Below are 17,773 nucleotides of genomic sequence, written 5' to 3' on the forward strand. Positions count from 1 at the left end.
CAATTTTTATTATGGAGGATGAAAACTGTCGACACCCCAATAAGTCTAGGACCAAAAATGGAATTAACTCTAAAAATAATTATTCTAATTCACTAAAAACTCCTTTACTTTGTCATTAAATATAATTTCGTAAAAGCAATGTCGCAGAAGGTGCTAGGCACCCATCCAGCGCCGGATGGTCACCTTGGTACCTAGATAATATAAATATTTATTATATTTTTGGCTTGTATTTTAAAATCCCCATTCAAAGAAGCAACCAGAGGTCTTTAAAATGCCCAATCAGAGAAGCAACCCAAAAGTCAATTGTCCAAAGCAAAAAATGCACAAAACCCAATGCAGGTCTTAGACTCTCAGTTCGTTGAAGTTGAAGAGGAAAATCCAAAAGGGAAAGCCTCACTGCCTCAGTCAGATGATGGTGAGCAGCAAAGGCAAAAGACAAGTCTGATCTCCCAGGCAATGGCAGAAGGCAGTTGCGAATGGAGTGGGCAATGGGTCGTGAGCTTGTGGCGGTCGGCAACTCAGCGGAACTGCAACTATTGTTGCGAGCATGAAGGGTTTTTCACTTTTTCTTGTACGATTCATGGCTGTCTACTACACTTCTCTTTCATATTTTTGCTACTTCCTCGTTTAGGGCTGTTTCGCTCAAAACTATGTCATTTTGAGCAAAACAACCCTTAAAAAAAAAAAAAAACAAACAAACAAACAAGCCTGAATAGGCTTTTATTTGACTAATTGGCTGACTTGCCAAGTGCCAACTAGTCGGACAGGAGAGTAAATTGTCAAGTCAGTCCATATTTGAGTCGGCCTAGAGTGCCTAACTAGGCGGCCGCCTAGGCAAAGTTTTACAACACTGCATAAAAGAATCAATTTCATCTATAATGATCATTTATGCTTGTTGTATAGGATACGATAGTAATTTTAATGTAGTAAGTATGAAGTATTTCAATGTTATCATTGACATGAGAATATCAACCATTTTCTTTTATGCATGGCAAGCATGTAAGTTAATTCATATCATATTGATTTTTTTCCTAATTGGGTTACAAAATTGCCTAGAATTCTGCCAAAGTATTCAATTCAATTCAATTTTAGTACTAAATTACCATCTTTGAAACTTTGGCTATAATTGTCACAACACTCAAACATTTGGTTTTTTTTTTTAACAAATTACAAATAAGCCTAAAATTTACCCTTATATTCCAGATAAATACAGAGTAGCACCAATACAGCATCAATTACAAGAAATTCCATCATGTGCAATATCTAGACATCTACATGACACTACATTAGGGCTCACAATAGCAATACGATATATTTATATCAACACAAATAAGCCATTAAAGCATTGTAGCATAAATAATACGGAGTAGAAGATTTTTCATGCATCAAATCTAGAAATTACAACATTTTAGTATTCCACTAAACATTTCACTATCAGATTGCCCGAGCAAGAAGAGAGAAAAGGGGGCACTCAACTAATAGTATGAAAGAAAACATATATGAAAGCAAATTAGTTGTCTCCCAAATCATAAATGCCAATCATAATTTCTCCTAACCATTAAACATCTACAAGCAACAATCTAAGATTACCAGACGAAGACATGTGTAGGCCTTATAGCCTAAATAATGTTTAAGTTAAATCTCATCAGGATAAATGATTTAATGACTACCTTCTAAAACCCTCTTCTTAACTGATGGAGCTTTGCAAGCCCGTAATTGGCGAGAAACCATTTCCTCTACTGAATGCAGCATTGTTAGGCATTTGTCATCACCGTCCACTTTTAATGGCAAGCCATGCGTCATAGTGAATAGATCTTCTTCCTGCCAAAAAAAAAAAAAAAAAAAAAAAAAAAAAAAATCAAGAATCAAATGCTAGTGAAAGTGTGAAACCATTATTCATGCAGAAATTAAACATGCATCCTCTATTGCTTAAAATGCACATCTCTTGTAGAGTTCAGCCTAGACCTGACTAAAGTTAAGATCTAAAACTAACAAAGTGAACTCCAAATGAAGTTCTATGATAATTATGGTTCAGCAAGGGCAACACATTCTCCATTATATTATGAATAAAAGTATAAAACACAACCAAGGATAGAATGCTATTAAGACCTAGATCTCCAATTTCATTGCAAATCAGAGAAAAGGGGTTCCATGAAAAGTCTGTTATAGATTTTTCCAGTTGGAGAGTTCAGAGATATATCAATTATCTTTAAAGATAACCAATCTCACCAGAAATAATACAATTATATTGGTATTTCTATAACTTTTTTCTTCTCATTTTCCTTTGCATAATCCCAAATTTCTACTAGAATGCCAACTACTACAGCACAATAGTTCATTCTGTCTTTGCCAATTCTTTATTTTCTTCACTCCAAGATGTCTTTTTTCTCTCCACATTATACTAATTTCTAAATCTCCACATTTCCCTTGATCTTCACTACTCGTAGTCAATTTCACTGTTCATTTCCTTGATGATTAACAATGTTTTCCATTTGTTGAAATGAAGGGATTGAAAAAGCCCGGTGGGAGGCGTCCAATCTCCACTGGCAATGCCTTAACAACACTGCATCACTCACAATCTAAATGCAGTTTCTTCAAATGCAACATGAATGAAAATCCTATAGACAACTTTAAAGAGATGTAAATATGGTGAAGCATGAGTTTCTTTCAAAAGGATGATCTCTCAGACACTCAGTAGAGTGCACTATGACACAAGAGTAAAATGAGAACCATAACCGGAACACAACAGCCTAACCACTTTGTCGTTCCACAAGCCCTTATGTGTAACAGTTTATTTTATTAATCTATCTACCAAATATATACACAAAATAGTCAAGGTTGCTGGAGTACTTTACTTCATTTGTGCGTGCCTCTGAGACTGTCAAAACAACTGCACTGCAAGTAGCACGCATGACTTGGCAATAAGAATGTAATACTGGGAATGATGATGTTCTATCAGGCCTTAGAAGATAGATGCAAGAAAAGACAGTTTGTGCTAGTGCGTGACCTTTATGCCATGTTGCCTGCAACAAGATAATACAGTTTTATCCAAAAGGAAACTTTTCTACAATCTACAATGAACTAATTCATCAATTTAAGACACTAAGATGTACCTCACAAGCAAGAAGATGATCCATAATGTCAATAGTGCATTGAACATCAATGGTTTTGTCAACACTCAGAGGAAGAGGAGCAGCACCACACTCAATTGCTTCATCAACAGAGTAATATGAACGAACCATACCAGAATCCATCTTTGGATCCATTATCTGATTATGATCCACAAGACATTTAAGAAAACATAAACAGAAAGACCCATAAGTTAATAGTGACTCTAAGATCAAATTATTTACCAAATAAGAAAAGCACCAACATAAGAATGCGAAATTACCTCTAATGCTGACATGGCAGCAAAAAGATTAAAATTTTCTCCATGTACGAGTTCTCCATCCCCAAGATCTGTGACCACATCTACAAAGTGTAAGTGATATAAAAAAATGTATCACGCATTCACGCTATGAAAATTGAAAATACAATTTTTTGAAACCCCTAAATAAGTGTAATTTGGATATGTCATTAAGGTAGAGAAAGAAAGGTATAAAATTAGAGTAGATATTGAAAAAGATAAGATAACTTGTATCTTAACAGTTGCCAAGAACAATGGAAAAAATGGATCCATGTAGATAAATCTTATAGCAGGACAAAAGTCACAGTGAGTTGGTTATTCAATATTGAAAACAAAATTTCATGTTGGACCTTTTCCAGCAAGCTTATTTTCTCTATTTCCAACTGGACTTACATTCTTACTTAAGTTTTGAACTACAAATTGTGTCTTAATAGTAGGCAATCATAATGGAAAAATTGATCCACGTAAAGAAATCTTATATATAGCAGGATAAAAGTCAAAAAGAGTTTGTTATTTAACCAAAATTCATGTCAGACCCTCTCCGGTGAATATCTTAATAGTAGGCAGTCATAATAGAAAAATTGACCCATTTATACAAATCTTATCTTATAGCAGGATAAAAGTCAAAAAGAGTTGGTTATTTAAAAATTGAAAACCAAATTTCATGTCAGACCCTCTCCAGTGAACTTATTCTCTCCATTTCCTACTGGTCTACTGAAGTTTTGAGCCACTAAGTATTGAACCACTAAAGCTTAGTGTTTTCCCCTTCCAAATCTTTGTGATCACAGAGGTACCAATCTTGCAATTGAAGCATCATATACTGTTTAGTTCTGCAAACACTGTTCCACTTTAGTTATTAATCAACCAACTAATTTCCTAATTCAATCCTGTCCTTTTTATGTGTATGTAGTTTTTGATCATCCATATCTGAGGTATACAGCATACAAAACAATTTGCAATTTTTTAAAATGCACAGTTCAATAAGGAATGTAACTTGATCCAAAATATATAGTGTAGCTGAAACAATGCTCCAAATATAATTTAGTCACTTGTAGATGTGCACATGACAAGTCATTTAGGCCCTGACAATGAATTCACAAAAATAATCCAAGTAAAGAGAGAACACATTAATTCCATAACCCTAATCAATCACTCAGTAGAGCCTGTGACATTTCAAGACACAAATTTTCTGTCTTTGATTTCCCAGACTAAAAACCTATTCCTGTTTACCACATTGCGTATGGGCTGTTCTCAACTTTTCAGTCTTACTAGCATTTAAAACCAAAAACAAAACAAAACCAAACCAAACCAAAAAAAACAAAAACAAAAACAAAAAAAAAAACAAAACAAAAACAAAAACAAAAAAAAAAAAAAAAAAAAAAAAAAAAAACGTAGATACGTGTGTGTATAGAGAGAGATAGACCTTTACAAGCAAGCTGGAGAAGAGGTGAAACGTCGGCCCAGACGGTTTGCTCCCCAGAAGGAATGGTGTGAGGGAATACCGGTAATTCTACGTCTCCACCTCTTTCGATTTCATATCCACTCCTGTCCGCCATGTCTGCTGCTTCTGAAAGCCTATACTACGCTCGTGAAAGAGAGAAAGCTGTGAGGTTTGAAATCTATATGGAAGTCTCGGCGTCAGCTTTTCTCGTAGTCTTCACGCTTCGCTTCACCACTGTAAGAGGGAGAGAGAGAGAGAGACAGTGGGCGCGGGCCGTCGGGACCGAATGATTGATAGGGTAAAAATGGGTAATAATTATTATTTATTATATAAAATATTAATTATTTATATAAAAATAAATATATAATTTTTTTAAAGAAATCGAGATCAACTATATTAATACAAGTTCTACCAAGCACCTTGTGCTCAGATAGCATGTAGGAACGTCTCTCATGTGGGAGGTCATGAAATCGAGTCTTAGTGGAGTTGACTCTGTGTATTTCATTAGGTCGAAAAAGTATGTTGAGTCATAAGAAAATGTAATAGAGTCAGTAGCATTCAATAAGACTTCCTTAGTAATATTACGAATCATTTAAGAAACACAAAGCTAACATCACTAAACACAGTTGCTAATTACTTAATCTTTTCTTTCTCTATAATAAAGCAATACCATTTTGGTAAAAAAAAAAAAAATTGTTTTCCCGCCCATTGAAAATGACAGCGCTTTGCTCTATTAGTTTCTTGCATTTTTGGGTCACCGAAACATCTTTGTTGAATTGTTTGTAAAGATTATAAACTGTACTTCATTGATGTAAAATAATGAGCTATAAATAGTGTACAAGAGAGGGAGAATAGTAGGAGGTTGTAACAACTTGTTCAACACACCTATTCTAAAGGAACATAACTACCACAAATATAAAGAGACAAAATGTCAGCCACACATATCCTTAACACGCCCCCGCAAGATTGAGGATCCGTCGGAGACTCCAATCTTGGAACGGAATAGAAGAAACAAAGAGCGGCCCAACGGCTTTGTGAGGAAGTCAGCTAGCTGAGCCGACGAAGGAATGTGCCGCACTACCAGTGAACCATTAGAGACTAAGTCACGAACAAAGAAGTAGTTCAACGCCAGATGCTTCATACGTGAATGGAAAACCGGATTTCTGCACACATATATCGCACTAAGGTTGTCACAGAACATAACTGGTGGTTTCACTAGTTGCACCCGCAGCTCGTGAAGCAGATTCTTTATCCACAAGACCTCTACAGCAGCATTCGCCAAAGCTCGATATTCATATTCTGTCGACGAGCGTGACACGGACTTCTGGCGGGTGGACTTCCAAGAAACGAGATTAGCACCAAGATACAACAAGTATGCGGTGGTGGAACGGCCATCGGTAGTGCAACCGCCCCAATCAGCATCTGTATAAACACTCAGTGACAGTGGTTGCCCAGTGCGGAGAAACAGCCCATGACAAACCGTTCCTTTTAATAACGTAGCAACTGTTTGGCGGCTTGCCAGTGCAGCTCTGTCGGTGAATGCATGAACTGCGAGAGACGGTTAACTGCATAGGATACATCAGGCCTAGTGATGACCAAGTACTGCAATGCACTAAGGAGACGCCGAAATTGAGTGACATCCACCGCAACACTACCAGACTGCGCAGGTAGCAACTTGCCCGTAGTAGCCAATGGTATCGAAACAGACTTTGCACCATCCATCTTAAACCGAACCAGAAGATCTGTGATATATTGACTATGAGACAGGAACATGCCATTAAGAGTCGAGACTACTTCAATACCCAAGAAATGATGCAAGGGACCCAGGTCCTTAAGAGCAAACTGAGCTGACAGAGTGCCAACAAACTTGTCAAGCCACGCAACATTGTTTCCTGTTAGGATAATATCATCGACATACACCAAAAAATAAACAATAATATCATTAGCAGAATAAACAAACAAAGACGCATCTGCCTGTGACTTCAAAAACCCACAACGCAACAAGAATTGGGAAAGTTCTAAGTACCAAGCCCTGGGAGCCTGTTTAAGACCATATAAGGCTTTGGTCAGTTTGCATACATGAGATGGAAATGACGGATCAACAAACCCGGGAGGCTGCTCCATAAACACCTCCTCGTGCAATGTTCCATTAAGGAACGCATTATTGATATCTAGCTGGCGCAAACCCCAGCGATTACTCAAAGCAATGGTTAGAACAATATGGATCGTGACCGGTTTCATAACCGGACTATATGTCTCAAAATAATCCCGTCCAGTAGTCTGCAAGAACCCCTTAGCGACAAGCCGTGCTTTAAAACGATCAACCGACCCATCCGATTTGCGCTTAACACGGAAAACCCATTTGCAGCCAATCGGAACGGCCGTGCCACAGGGAACCAGTTGCCACGTGTTGTTACGTTGCAGCGCTTCGAACTCCTCATCCATTGCTTTCCTCCACCAAGCGTCTTTAAGAGCCTGGGCGGCGATAGAAGGTTCTAAAGCAGGAGGCAAGGGATGGGAAGTAGCTTGATTAATGACATAATCAGAATATCTTGGATTAGGACAACGCTCCCGGGTGGAACGGCGAACATTATGCAACGGTTGAGACGTATCGGAGGTGGAGATAGGTTGTGAGTCAGACATGAATTGGGCTGCATGTTGACCGTTTTCTGAGACAGTGGGAGACGACGAATTGGACGCAACTGACGGTGATGGTGTTGGAACTGGAGTTGGAACTGGACTCTGAACTGGAGTTGGAGCTGGTGTTGGAACGGGTGTTGGAACTGGAGTTGGAACCGGTGTTGGGACCGGTGTTAGAACACCCACGGGCTCTACCTGTGTAGACAAAGGAGGCGACTTGCACAAAATATTGCATGATTCTGAATTATGAGAATCAGAAGGTAAGCTGTTAGATGACTTTTGCAAATCATTATAAGGAAACACATGGGGCACAAATCTCACATGCCTAGATACATAAATACGATTCGAACCAAAATCTAGACACTTATAACCGGATTGGCTGTTCGAGTAGCCAAGGAAAATACATGGACGTGACTTTGGTTGTAGTTTCTTGGTGTTATAGGGGCGCAACCAGGGAAAACATAGGCAACCAAAGGGTTGTAACTTGGCATAATTAGGCAATTGTTGGAACAAGACATAAAACGGGGATTGGTTACCTAAAGTCGGAGTAGGGAGCCGATTAATAAGATATACGGTTGTCTGAAAGGCGTAGGTCCAGTATGAGGACGGCAAAGACGCATAGTGAAGAAGAGACATTCCAGTTTCCACGTCATGCCTGTGACGTCGCTCGGCGACACCATTGAGCTCAGGAGTGTGTGGCGGGGTGGTGAAATGAGAGATACCGTGAGTATTAAAAAACGGCCCAAGTCTCATGAACTCGCCCCCATTATCTGAGTAAACAGAAACAATTGACAGGCTAAAATATTTTTCCACTGGCTGTTTGAACTGAATGAATATTGGAAACACATCCGATTTACGTTTCATGGGATACATCCAATGTACTTTGAGAAGTGGTCTACAAAAATGACATAATAGCGAAATTCATCAATAGAGTACTCACTAGGTCCCCACACATCAGTATAAACAAGTTGCAAAGGTTTAGTGCTAACAAGTGTATTTTTAGAAAAAAGCAGTTTATGGCTTTTATGAACATTGCAGGAGGAACAATAAAAATTTCGCAGAGATGACATGGAGACTGGAACATTACAGCGTTGCAACACAAGTTGCAACACCTTATTCGACGGGTGGCCAAGTTGTTGGTGCCACTGAGACAAACGAGCCAACTGCGTAGCATGAACTGTTAGGTGAGAGACAACTGGTCCAAAACAGACATCATTATGTTCGCCCCTCGTAGCAGCGGAATCCCCGTTCGAAGTTCCTTGACCAAAAAATGAGAATCAAAGAATTCAACAGACACACGATTAGTCTTGCATAACTGGGAAACAGAAACTAAATTACTGTGTAACTGTGGGACACGCAAGATATTATCTAGAGTGAGAACATTAGAAGGAGTGGGAATGACAGACTGGCCAATGTGGGATATTTGTAAGGAATTACCGTCACCCAGGCGTAGTTCATCCGATCCACTATACTCGGTGAAAGTCTGCAGAGGAGAGAGGCTTGGTGTCACATGGTGCGACGCCCCACTATCAAACATCCAGGGAGGAGACGCCCCAGTCACAACATTAGCTGTAAGAGACATATACGGTTGCATAGGGACAACATTATGCTCTTTAAGAAATCTGGCTAGCTTGCGACATACCTTGGTTTCGTGACCTGTAAGATGACAAAACTTATAAATAATATTCGAGCGATTGTTACCCCCTTGTTGCCAATTTTGTCGGTGGGCGTCGTTATTATAGGCATTAGTGCGGGCCCTCCGGTTGGAAGCTGACTGCTGGTTAGACCATGGGGGTGGCGAAGCACGGTGAGTCATATTGGCAGTAACCAGTACCGATTGCTGCGTCTCATCCGCTGTCTTCAGCTGACGTTCATGGTCAGTCAGCACGTCCGCCAATTCACCAAAGGAAATTTGCTTTTCACGAACACGGACGACAGATATAATAGAGTTGTACTCCTCCCCTAACTGAGTTAATATATAAACAATTAGATCTTCATCCGAAACTGGACACTGAGCCAGCGCAAGATCATCAGCTAAGGCTCGCATGTCATTGAGGTAAGACGTAATGGACGGAGACCCTCTCGGATTTTTCGTGAGCTTGGCCTTGAGGGATATGATACGTCCTCGAGAGGCACTGGTGTAACTAGCAATCAAACGTTGCCACGCATCGTGGGCTGTCGTAGCCTAGGAGATGAGGGGTTGTATGGTGTCAGTACAACTACCGAGAAGTGCACTGACAATGATTTGGTCTTGACGATACCAAATTAGATGGGCCGGGTTAACGGCAGTTTGAGCAGTATAAGTGAATTTGGCGGGTTCCATGGTGGTACCATCGATGTAACCCAGAAGATTAAACCCAATAAGTGTGGAGTGGACTTGACGTCTCCACACTGGGAAATTCGTGGTATTGAGTTTAATGGGAAAGCTTGTAGGGGCATTTAGTTGGATTATATCGTTTGTGGTTGTAGTAGTGGAAGCCATGTGGGTAGGGGAAAAAAAAACTTCGTAGGAGATTCAAGACTCTTGATACCATGTAAAGATTATAAACTGTACTTCATTGATGTAAAATAATGAGCTATAAATAGTGTACAAAAGAGGGAGAATAGTAGGAGGTTGTAACAACTTGTTCAACACACCTATTCTAAAGGAACATAACTACCACAAATATAAAGAGACAAAATGTCAACCACACATATCCTTAACATTGTTGTGGGTTATCTTTTCATAATATGCAATCATTTCCTTTCACCATTTACCAATGATCATTGGATACTGTACCCATATAATAATTTTAAATAATAAAAATAAATAAATAAATAAATAAATATATATATATATATATATATATATATATTTATTTATTTATTTATTTATTTATTTATTATTTAAAATTATTATATGGGTACAGTATCCAATGATCATTGGTAAATGTTCACTGCAAAATATAATAATACATTTAAATTTAAATAAATAATAAGTAGAATCTGATCTGAATACATTAAATGCACAGAAGCTGTGATGGAAAAAATGAAAAGACTAAACGGCTCACGCGTAATAATGACCAAACCCAATTCTGATGCTTCGTTTTCCCAGATGCCTGCGTTAATGATTCTATGTTTTGAAATCCAATCACGATACACTCTCTATTGGAAGTGATTTGGCTATAAATAGTGGTTGTTTTTCTCATTGCACTCCATCGTCTTCAACTGCAAATCTGAAATATAAACACAACATAGCATCAAGGTTGGAATGTTAATCTTGGCCAGAGATAAAAGCCCCATGACTTCAAAAAAAAAAGTTATCAATTAAGCTAAGGCTTGTGAGAACGTATGAAGCTCATGATAACAGTAGCAGCAAGTCTATTAAAAGCAATGAATGTATCTTCCACGATGAAGAGGTATCAATTTTCATTGTGGTTTATATTTGATTTATTTCAACTCTTTTTTGTTTAAATTATTCTTTAAATTTTCACTGCTGATGAAGCAGAAAGACTAGTAAACTTGGGAGATAATGAAGATGTTGATCTTGATCGAAAAGGGGGGTCAGTTAAACGTTGTCTACTTGATGAGTTTTCAAGTACTAAGAAAAAGGGAAAATTTCTCATTGTCAAAAAATGAGAAATTAAGGACTGTTCGAATTAATGTTGTTTTTTGAAAGACTGAAGTTTAATGTTATTTTTGAAAGTCAGACTACTTGGTAATTATGAGATTTTATTGAAAATCAATACATTCTTACTGATGCACAGTGCAACATAAAAAAAATGAATTAATGTAAGTACATTTCAATACATTCTTTCTGTATTATTTCATAATATAAAATGTGTTCTAATATATAGTTTTGAGTTTATTTACAACATGTTTCATGTAACACATGTATACTATTCTTATTCAATTATGCATTTCAAGTATACTGTCTTTGCTTTGCAGTTCATATTATTATTATTATTATTATTATTATTATTATTATTATTATTTGTCTTTTTTATACAAAGAGATTCAGAAAAAAAAGTAGAGAAGTAGAACTTAAACTTCAAGAAACATACCTACGAACGATCTTGACATAGATTACCGAAGAATTTGCATGCATTCATATTCGGTGAACTAAAGAAGGAAAATTTTTCGAAGTTGCTACAGACGAAGGCGATCACGACATCGGAAGAGACAAACAGACTATCGTGATTCGAGAAGAGACTAGAAGACGATCAGCGATGCACAGAAGAGAGAAGCGGTCGATCGCGACTTCTAAAGAGAGAAGCACGCGATCGCTATTTCGGAAGAGAGAAGAGAGCAAATTGAGGGTTGCAGTTGATCTAGATTTCGGACGAACAAAACAGACGAAACCTTCGCTTCCTTTTATACCTAGGTTTAGGGTTAGATATGGGTTGGGAGTGTTATCGGCGGATTTTGGGCCAATTAAATTACAAACATATACTCCGTATATGTTTAGGCCCAAAATGTATTAAGGATTTTGTTATCAGAATTTTAATTTGTGGGTATATGTATTTATATTTATAATTAATAGAGCAAATTACACTTTTGGTCCTGTGACTATCGGAGGTGTGTTAATTTGGGTACGTGACTTTTAAAATTAACAATTTAGTCCTTTAACTATCATTTTTTTAGCAGATTTGGCCCTCCCGGCCAAATTGTCGGTGGAATTTGGCCGGAAAGACGTTCGAATTTTTAAATCAAATATTGGTGGGGTAATTCGGTTCAACAATTAAAAAGACCGAATTGCCCCCACCAATATTTGATTTAAAAAGTCGAACGTCTTTCCGGCCAAATTCCACCGGCAATTTGACCGGGAGGATCAAATCTGCTAAAAAATGATAGTTACAGGACTAAATTTAAAAAGTCACGTACCCAAATTAACACACCATCTATAGTCATAGGACCAAAAGTGTAATTTGCTCTAATTAATATTTTTAATATTGATTTTATATCTGTCCACATATATAATGATGATTTTGCAAATTTATATTTATATTTTATAATTTATATTTTAAATATATATTATATTTCAATTTTGGTCATATGACTATAGGAGTCTTGTTAATTTCAGTCTTTGACTTTCAAAAGTGTCAATTTAGTACTTTAACTATACATTTTTTGTCAATTTTAATCACTCTGGGCAAATTGCCGGCCAAATTTCACCGGAAAATTTTAATAGTTAAAATAATGAGGGTATTTTGGTCATTTCACGCCTCTTTTCTTCTTCTCCGGCGAGTCCATCTCTTTCTCTCCCGTTTTCGGAGTTATTTCTCCCTCTAAACCCTATCTTTAATATCACCAAGCCTCCTTTCCCCATCATCTTAGTTCATTGCAATCATCGAAAACGGGAGAGGAAGGGATGGACTCGCCTAGAATGAAGAAAAGAGACGTGAAATGATCAAAATACCCTAATTATTTTAACAATTAAAATTTTCCGGCGAAATTTTACCGACAATTTGGCCGGAGTCACCAAAATTGACAAAAATTGCATTGTTAAGGTACTAAATTGACAGTTTTAAAAATTAAGGACTGAAATTAACAAGACCCCTATAATCATATGACCAAAATTGAAATTTCCTCATAGTTCAATATATTTATATTGAGTTAATTCCAGCAATGGTCCTCCGACTATTGCAATTTTCCAAAATTAGTCCTTGACTTTTAATTTGGACAAAAAAGACACTTGACTTTCTAATATGTTCCAGTAATGGTCCTTCCGTCAAATATTAGTTAGAATGGCGTTAAGTTGAGGGGTAATGTGGTCATTCCATGTTGGTAAATTACTTATACGGTCTTTTACAAGGGATTGACCAAAGACGACCACCGGAGTAAACTCTCAAATCGCGACAGCAGCCAGTAGCGACGACTCCAGACGATTCCACCGCGACGCTGCCACAAACCTCCGGCGAAATCTGTGAATCAGCGGCGACGATGACAACCTGCTCTCTCGGCCACAAGGTTAGCTAGCGACTCCATGTATCCACGAACTGTATAATCTAATTTTCTTAACCCTAAGTATCAAAATCCCCAATATGTAAACTAACAAGAATGCTAAAATCCCTAATTCTGTAAACTAATTTTGTTAATCCAAAGTATCAAAATGCTAAGATATACTATGGTGATGGATGCAAAGTGGCGGAAAGTGGTGCACTGTGGTGATGGATTCTACTGGAAATTGTCGCAATACTCATCCGCCAGGTATGTACTTTGTTGCACTGAATTTTGTGTTCTTGTCAAGCTTTAGGAGAATAAAAAGCTGGAAGTAGGAACCAAATATGGGCTTTGTGTTGTGTTCTTTGTTATATAATTGCACATTATATGTTGTTTCTTTACGCATATCCATGTGCTGGGCTAGGGACCATTTTTGTTTCTTTCTATAAAGTATTGCTTCTTTATTATGGTGATGGATTCTACAGCAAAGTGGCAGAAAGTGGCGCACTGTGGTGATGGATTCTACTGGAAATTGTCGAAGCATATTAACTTGTGCTAAAGTTGATGGGCAAAGAAGCAGTGGTAGTAATTGGAAATGTACTAGGATAGTTACTGTAATTTTGATATGCCTTTTTTTTTTTTGTTGTTGGTAGTTATAAGTTTATAACAATCAATGCACCTAGAACAAATACGGTTCTTATGTTGGAACAGTAGTGGTTATGTGTAAGGGAAAATAGAATTGTCCTGCAATTTGTAAGATTGTTTTGTAATGAACTATCATTTTCAATTTGTAAGATTGTTTTGTAATGAACTATCATTTTCAATTTGTAAGATTGTTTTGTACTGGAATTTTTTTGCTACAGTATGCATTTACAGTAATGCATTTTCAATAGCAGTTTAATACAATTCCAGTATGCATTTTGTACTTTAATTTCCAGTAGCATTAAATCAGTAGCAAAAAAATCGCAGTAGTAAATGGCAATAATCTGCCAAATAGCAATTTACATTGGAAATTTATTGGACTTAAATCTGCAAATTGGAAACCATCTAATATCTGCAAATTACATTCCAATAGCATTATAAACCATATTCTAGTAGCATTATAAACCATCTAATATCTGCAAATTACATTCCAGTAGCATTATATCTGCAAATTGGAAACCATCTAATATCTGCAAATTACATTCCAGTAGCATTATATCTGCAAATTGAAAAACATTTAATATCTGCAAATTACATTCCAGTTCATCTAATATCTGCAAACCATCTCCAGTAGGTACCAAAAGGCAACACCAAAACAGAGCTAAATTACAGTTTTTGTACTACACATTATGTCTGCAATGAACTACACCATTTCCAGTAGCAAAATACATTTTATTTGCAGTACCAAAATACATAGTATCCAAAAAATAGTAACTAGACATCAGTTAACAAGACTTGAAATCTCCTGATCTTGTATGCTACTTCTTGATTGGGAGTTTGTTCCTTCTTGGTTTTTTTGGTGGGTTCTCTCTAACACTTGTAATGCCTACAAGACATGTTTGTCAAGGTCAGTAAACTGAGTGAACAAACATTGGAGTAAAGGGCAGTAAACTAAGTGAACAAACAATTACCTCCATCATTGCCCTCAATATGATGCCAATGAGCATCCAAAACATCATCTGGAATCTCCCATTGATTATCTTCCACCTCAGGCTGAGTAATAACATCAGGCTAGACTGGCACTTGAAGGGGAACCTGGACTAGCACCTGAACTGGCACCTGAACTGGAACTTGGAATGGCTTTTGAATTGGAACCCTCACTGGTGGAACCTGGACTGCCTCTTGAAGGGGAACTTGGACTGCATCTTGAAGGGGAACCTTGACTGACACTTGAATCCATCACCACAGTGCGACAATTTCCAGTAGAATCCATCACCACAGTGCGCCACTTTCCGCCACTTTGCATCCATCACCATAGTATATCTTAGCATTTTGATACTTTGGATTAACAAAATTAGTTTACAGAATTAGGGATTTTAGCATTCTTGTTAGTTTACATATTGGGGATTTTGATACTTAGGGTTAAGAAAATTAGATTATACAGTTCGTGGATACATGGAGTCGCTAGCTAACCTTGTGGCCGAGAGAGCAGGTTGTCATCGTCGCCGCTGATTCACAGATTTCGCCGGAGGTTTGTGGCAGCGTCGCGGTGGAATCGTCTGGAGTCGTCGCTACTGGCTGCTGTCGCGATTTGAGAGTTTACTCCGGTGGTCGTCTTTGGTCAATCCCTTGTAAAAGACCGTATAAGTAATTTACCAACATGGAATGACCACATTACCCCTCAACTTAACGCCATTCTAACTAATATTTGACGGAAGGACCATTACTGGAACATATTAGAAAGTCAAGTGTCTTTTTTGTCCAAATTAAAAGTCAAGGACTAATTTTGGAAAATCGCAATAGTCAGAGGACCAATGCTGGAATTAACTCTATTTATATTTTTATTATATATATATTGGCAATTTATATATAATCTGGACAATTGTATATTATAGAATCTTATACTAATTTAATATTATCAATTTCATAAATAATTTTTTATTATTTTTTCATGTAGAAAATGTTGACCACTCAAAAAAGGGATTACCTTTGAAGGTTGGATCTCCGGTGATGTTATTGTGTAATATTGATCGCTTCGACCCCTTGATTTGTGTAACGGTACTAGGTTAATTGTGACTCGATTGTCAGATCACATTATTGAGGCAAAAATAATGTGTAGTACTCATATTGGCACAAAAGTATTAATTTCAAGAATGTCCTTGAAACCATCTGATCCACGACAACAATTTCCTGTGGTGTTATCTTATGTGATGACTATAAACAAAAGTCAAGGACAAACTTTGTCACATGTATTGCTCTTTTAAAGAAATCAGTCTTTAATCATGGTCAGCTATATGTAACTGTATCTACGGTGAGTAGTCCACACGGACTTAATCTAAAAACATAATATGTGCTAATACAAGTTATGTCCTTGATTTTTGTCCCTTTTTTATATGCTAATAAATATATACATTTTGCTTTAATTGTTGTACATTTTATTTGTATTGGACAAAATCACCCTTACACCGTTAGTATTTAATCTATCCACCAATCTTACCATACACCTACATCTATCATATCTTTTTCCTATTTTTAATTATCATTTTATTAAAATTATCATATAACAATTAATTTAATTATAAAGTATATTTTAATTAAATATTTATATGAATGTTAAATTATATATATATATATATATATATATATATATATATATATATATATATATATATATATATATATATATTATGTATGTATATTATTTGTGTATACATATCAATATATATTTCATATATGTGGGTGTTAGCTTAGTATTATTTGTAAATTATTATTATTATTATTATTATTATTATTATTATTATTATTATTATTATTATTATTATTATTATTATTATTATATGAAAATATTTTTGTTTTTGTTTTGATCACTATATTATTCAAATATATGATAATTCAAAAGTATAATCACTTTAAGGAATTGTGAAACATAATTTTAACTAATTTTTTAAATTTTGTTACTTAACAATATTTTAATATTGGGCATAGGTTTTCGCGCATCGCGTGTACAAAATGCTAGTATCTTGATATGTAGGGATTCTCAACAATATTGTAATTTTAATACAAATATTGTTTATCATGAACGGTTTAACAATCTATAATCGCCAAGCACCTTGTGCACAGATGGCACCCGGGTTGGAGTCCCATATGGGAGGTTGTGAGTTCGAGCCTCAGTGGAGGCATTATTGGCTCTTTGTGCTTCAGTAGGTCGAGAAAGTAATTTGAACATATACTACAATATAATAGAGTCAGTAGTATTCAAAAAACAATCTATAATCAATATGAAATATGTTATTCATTATCAAATATCTTATATTTCTTATTTATTATTTCTATAAATAAAATTTATTATATATTGTATAGTTCACTTCATTTAAAGCTAAATTCAACAATAATAAAATGTAAAAAAATAAAAAAAAAAAATTTCGTGCATCGCACGGGTCGAATACTAGTATCTTTAATGATAAGATCAAAAGACCATTAAAACCTAACTATAATACAACATATGTAAAAATGCTCTTGGGAAGTTCATCGAGGCCTTTGGCGACAAGGTCATCGGAGGACCAAGATCTCTTGGAGAGAAGCACGAAGAAGTCTAAGATAGGACCTCAAGAGACCGGAGAAACTGCTACGGGGAAAGAGGTGGAGATGGAGGCTGGAGAAGAGGCTCATGCCCTCCCGAACACGGAAGGGGAACAAACGACGGCTAACGTCTCTTACAAGGC

The 17,773-nt window shown here is 36.5% G+C and overlaps 1 protein-coding gene and 1 long non-coding RNA gene across 4 annotated transcripts in view; one reads left to right on the top strand and one right to left on the bottom strand.

Annotated features, from left to right (window-relative positions):
* The window catches only part of LOC109147436 (N-alpha-acetyltransferase 35, NatC auxiliary subunit), a 19,927-nt gene extending 14,785 nt beyond the window's left edge, over window positions 1-5,142 (bottom strand). The window contains exons 1-6 of one of the 3 annotated variants that reach the window (XM_019295095.1): window positions 4,830-5,142; window positions 3,392-3,471; window positions 3,114-3,269; window positions 3,008-3,023; window positions 2,856-2,890; window positions 1,671-1,821 (exon numbers count right to left, since the gene is read on the bottom strand). In XM_019295095.1, coding sequence (XP_019150640.1) covers window positions 1,671-1,821; window positions 2,856-2,890; window positions 3,008-3,023; window positions 3,114-3,269; window positions 3,392-3,471; window positions 4,830-4,962 — 571 coding nt within the window. In that variant the 5' untranslated portion in view covers window positions 4,963-5,142. Of the gene's footprint in view, window positions 1-1,670; window positions 1,822-2,855; window positions 3,024-3,113; window positions 3,270-3,391; window positions 3,472-4,829 lie in introns of all 3 variants that reach the window. The other 2 variants (XM_019295094.1, XM_019295093.1) reach the window with 2 other exon arrangements.
* LOC109147438 overlaps window positions 1-17,307 on the top strand; it is a 26,542-nt gene extending 9,235 nt beyond the window's left edge. Inside the window, exons 2-3 of the long non-coding RNA XR_002048657.1 lie at window positions 9,312-9,317; window positions 17,297-17,307. This is a non-coding gene — a long non-coding RNA (uncharacterized LOC109147438). The remainder of the gene's footprint in view (window positions 1-9,311; window positions 9,318-17,296) is intronic.
* Window positions 17,308-17,773: the final 466 nt, after the last annotated feature.

Source organism: Ipomoea nil, unplaced genomic scaffold (genome assembly GCF_001879475.1).
Source record: "Ipomoea nil cultivar Tokyo-kokei standard unplaced genomic scaffold, Asagao_1.1 scaffold1993, whole genome shotgun sequence".
In the NCBI taxonomy this organism is placed as follows: Eukaryota; Viridiplantae; Streptophyta; class Magnoliopsida; order Solanales; family Convolvulaceae; genus Ipomoea; species Ipomoea nil.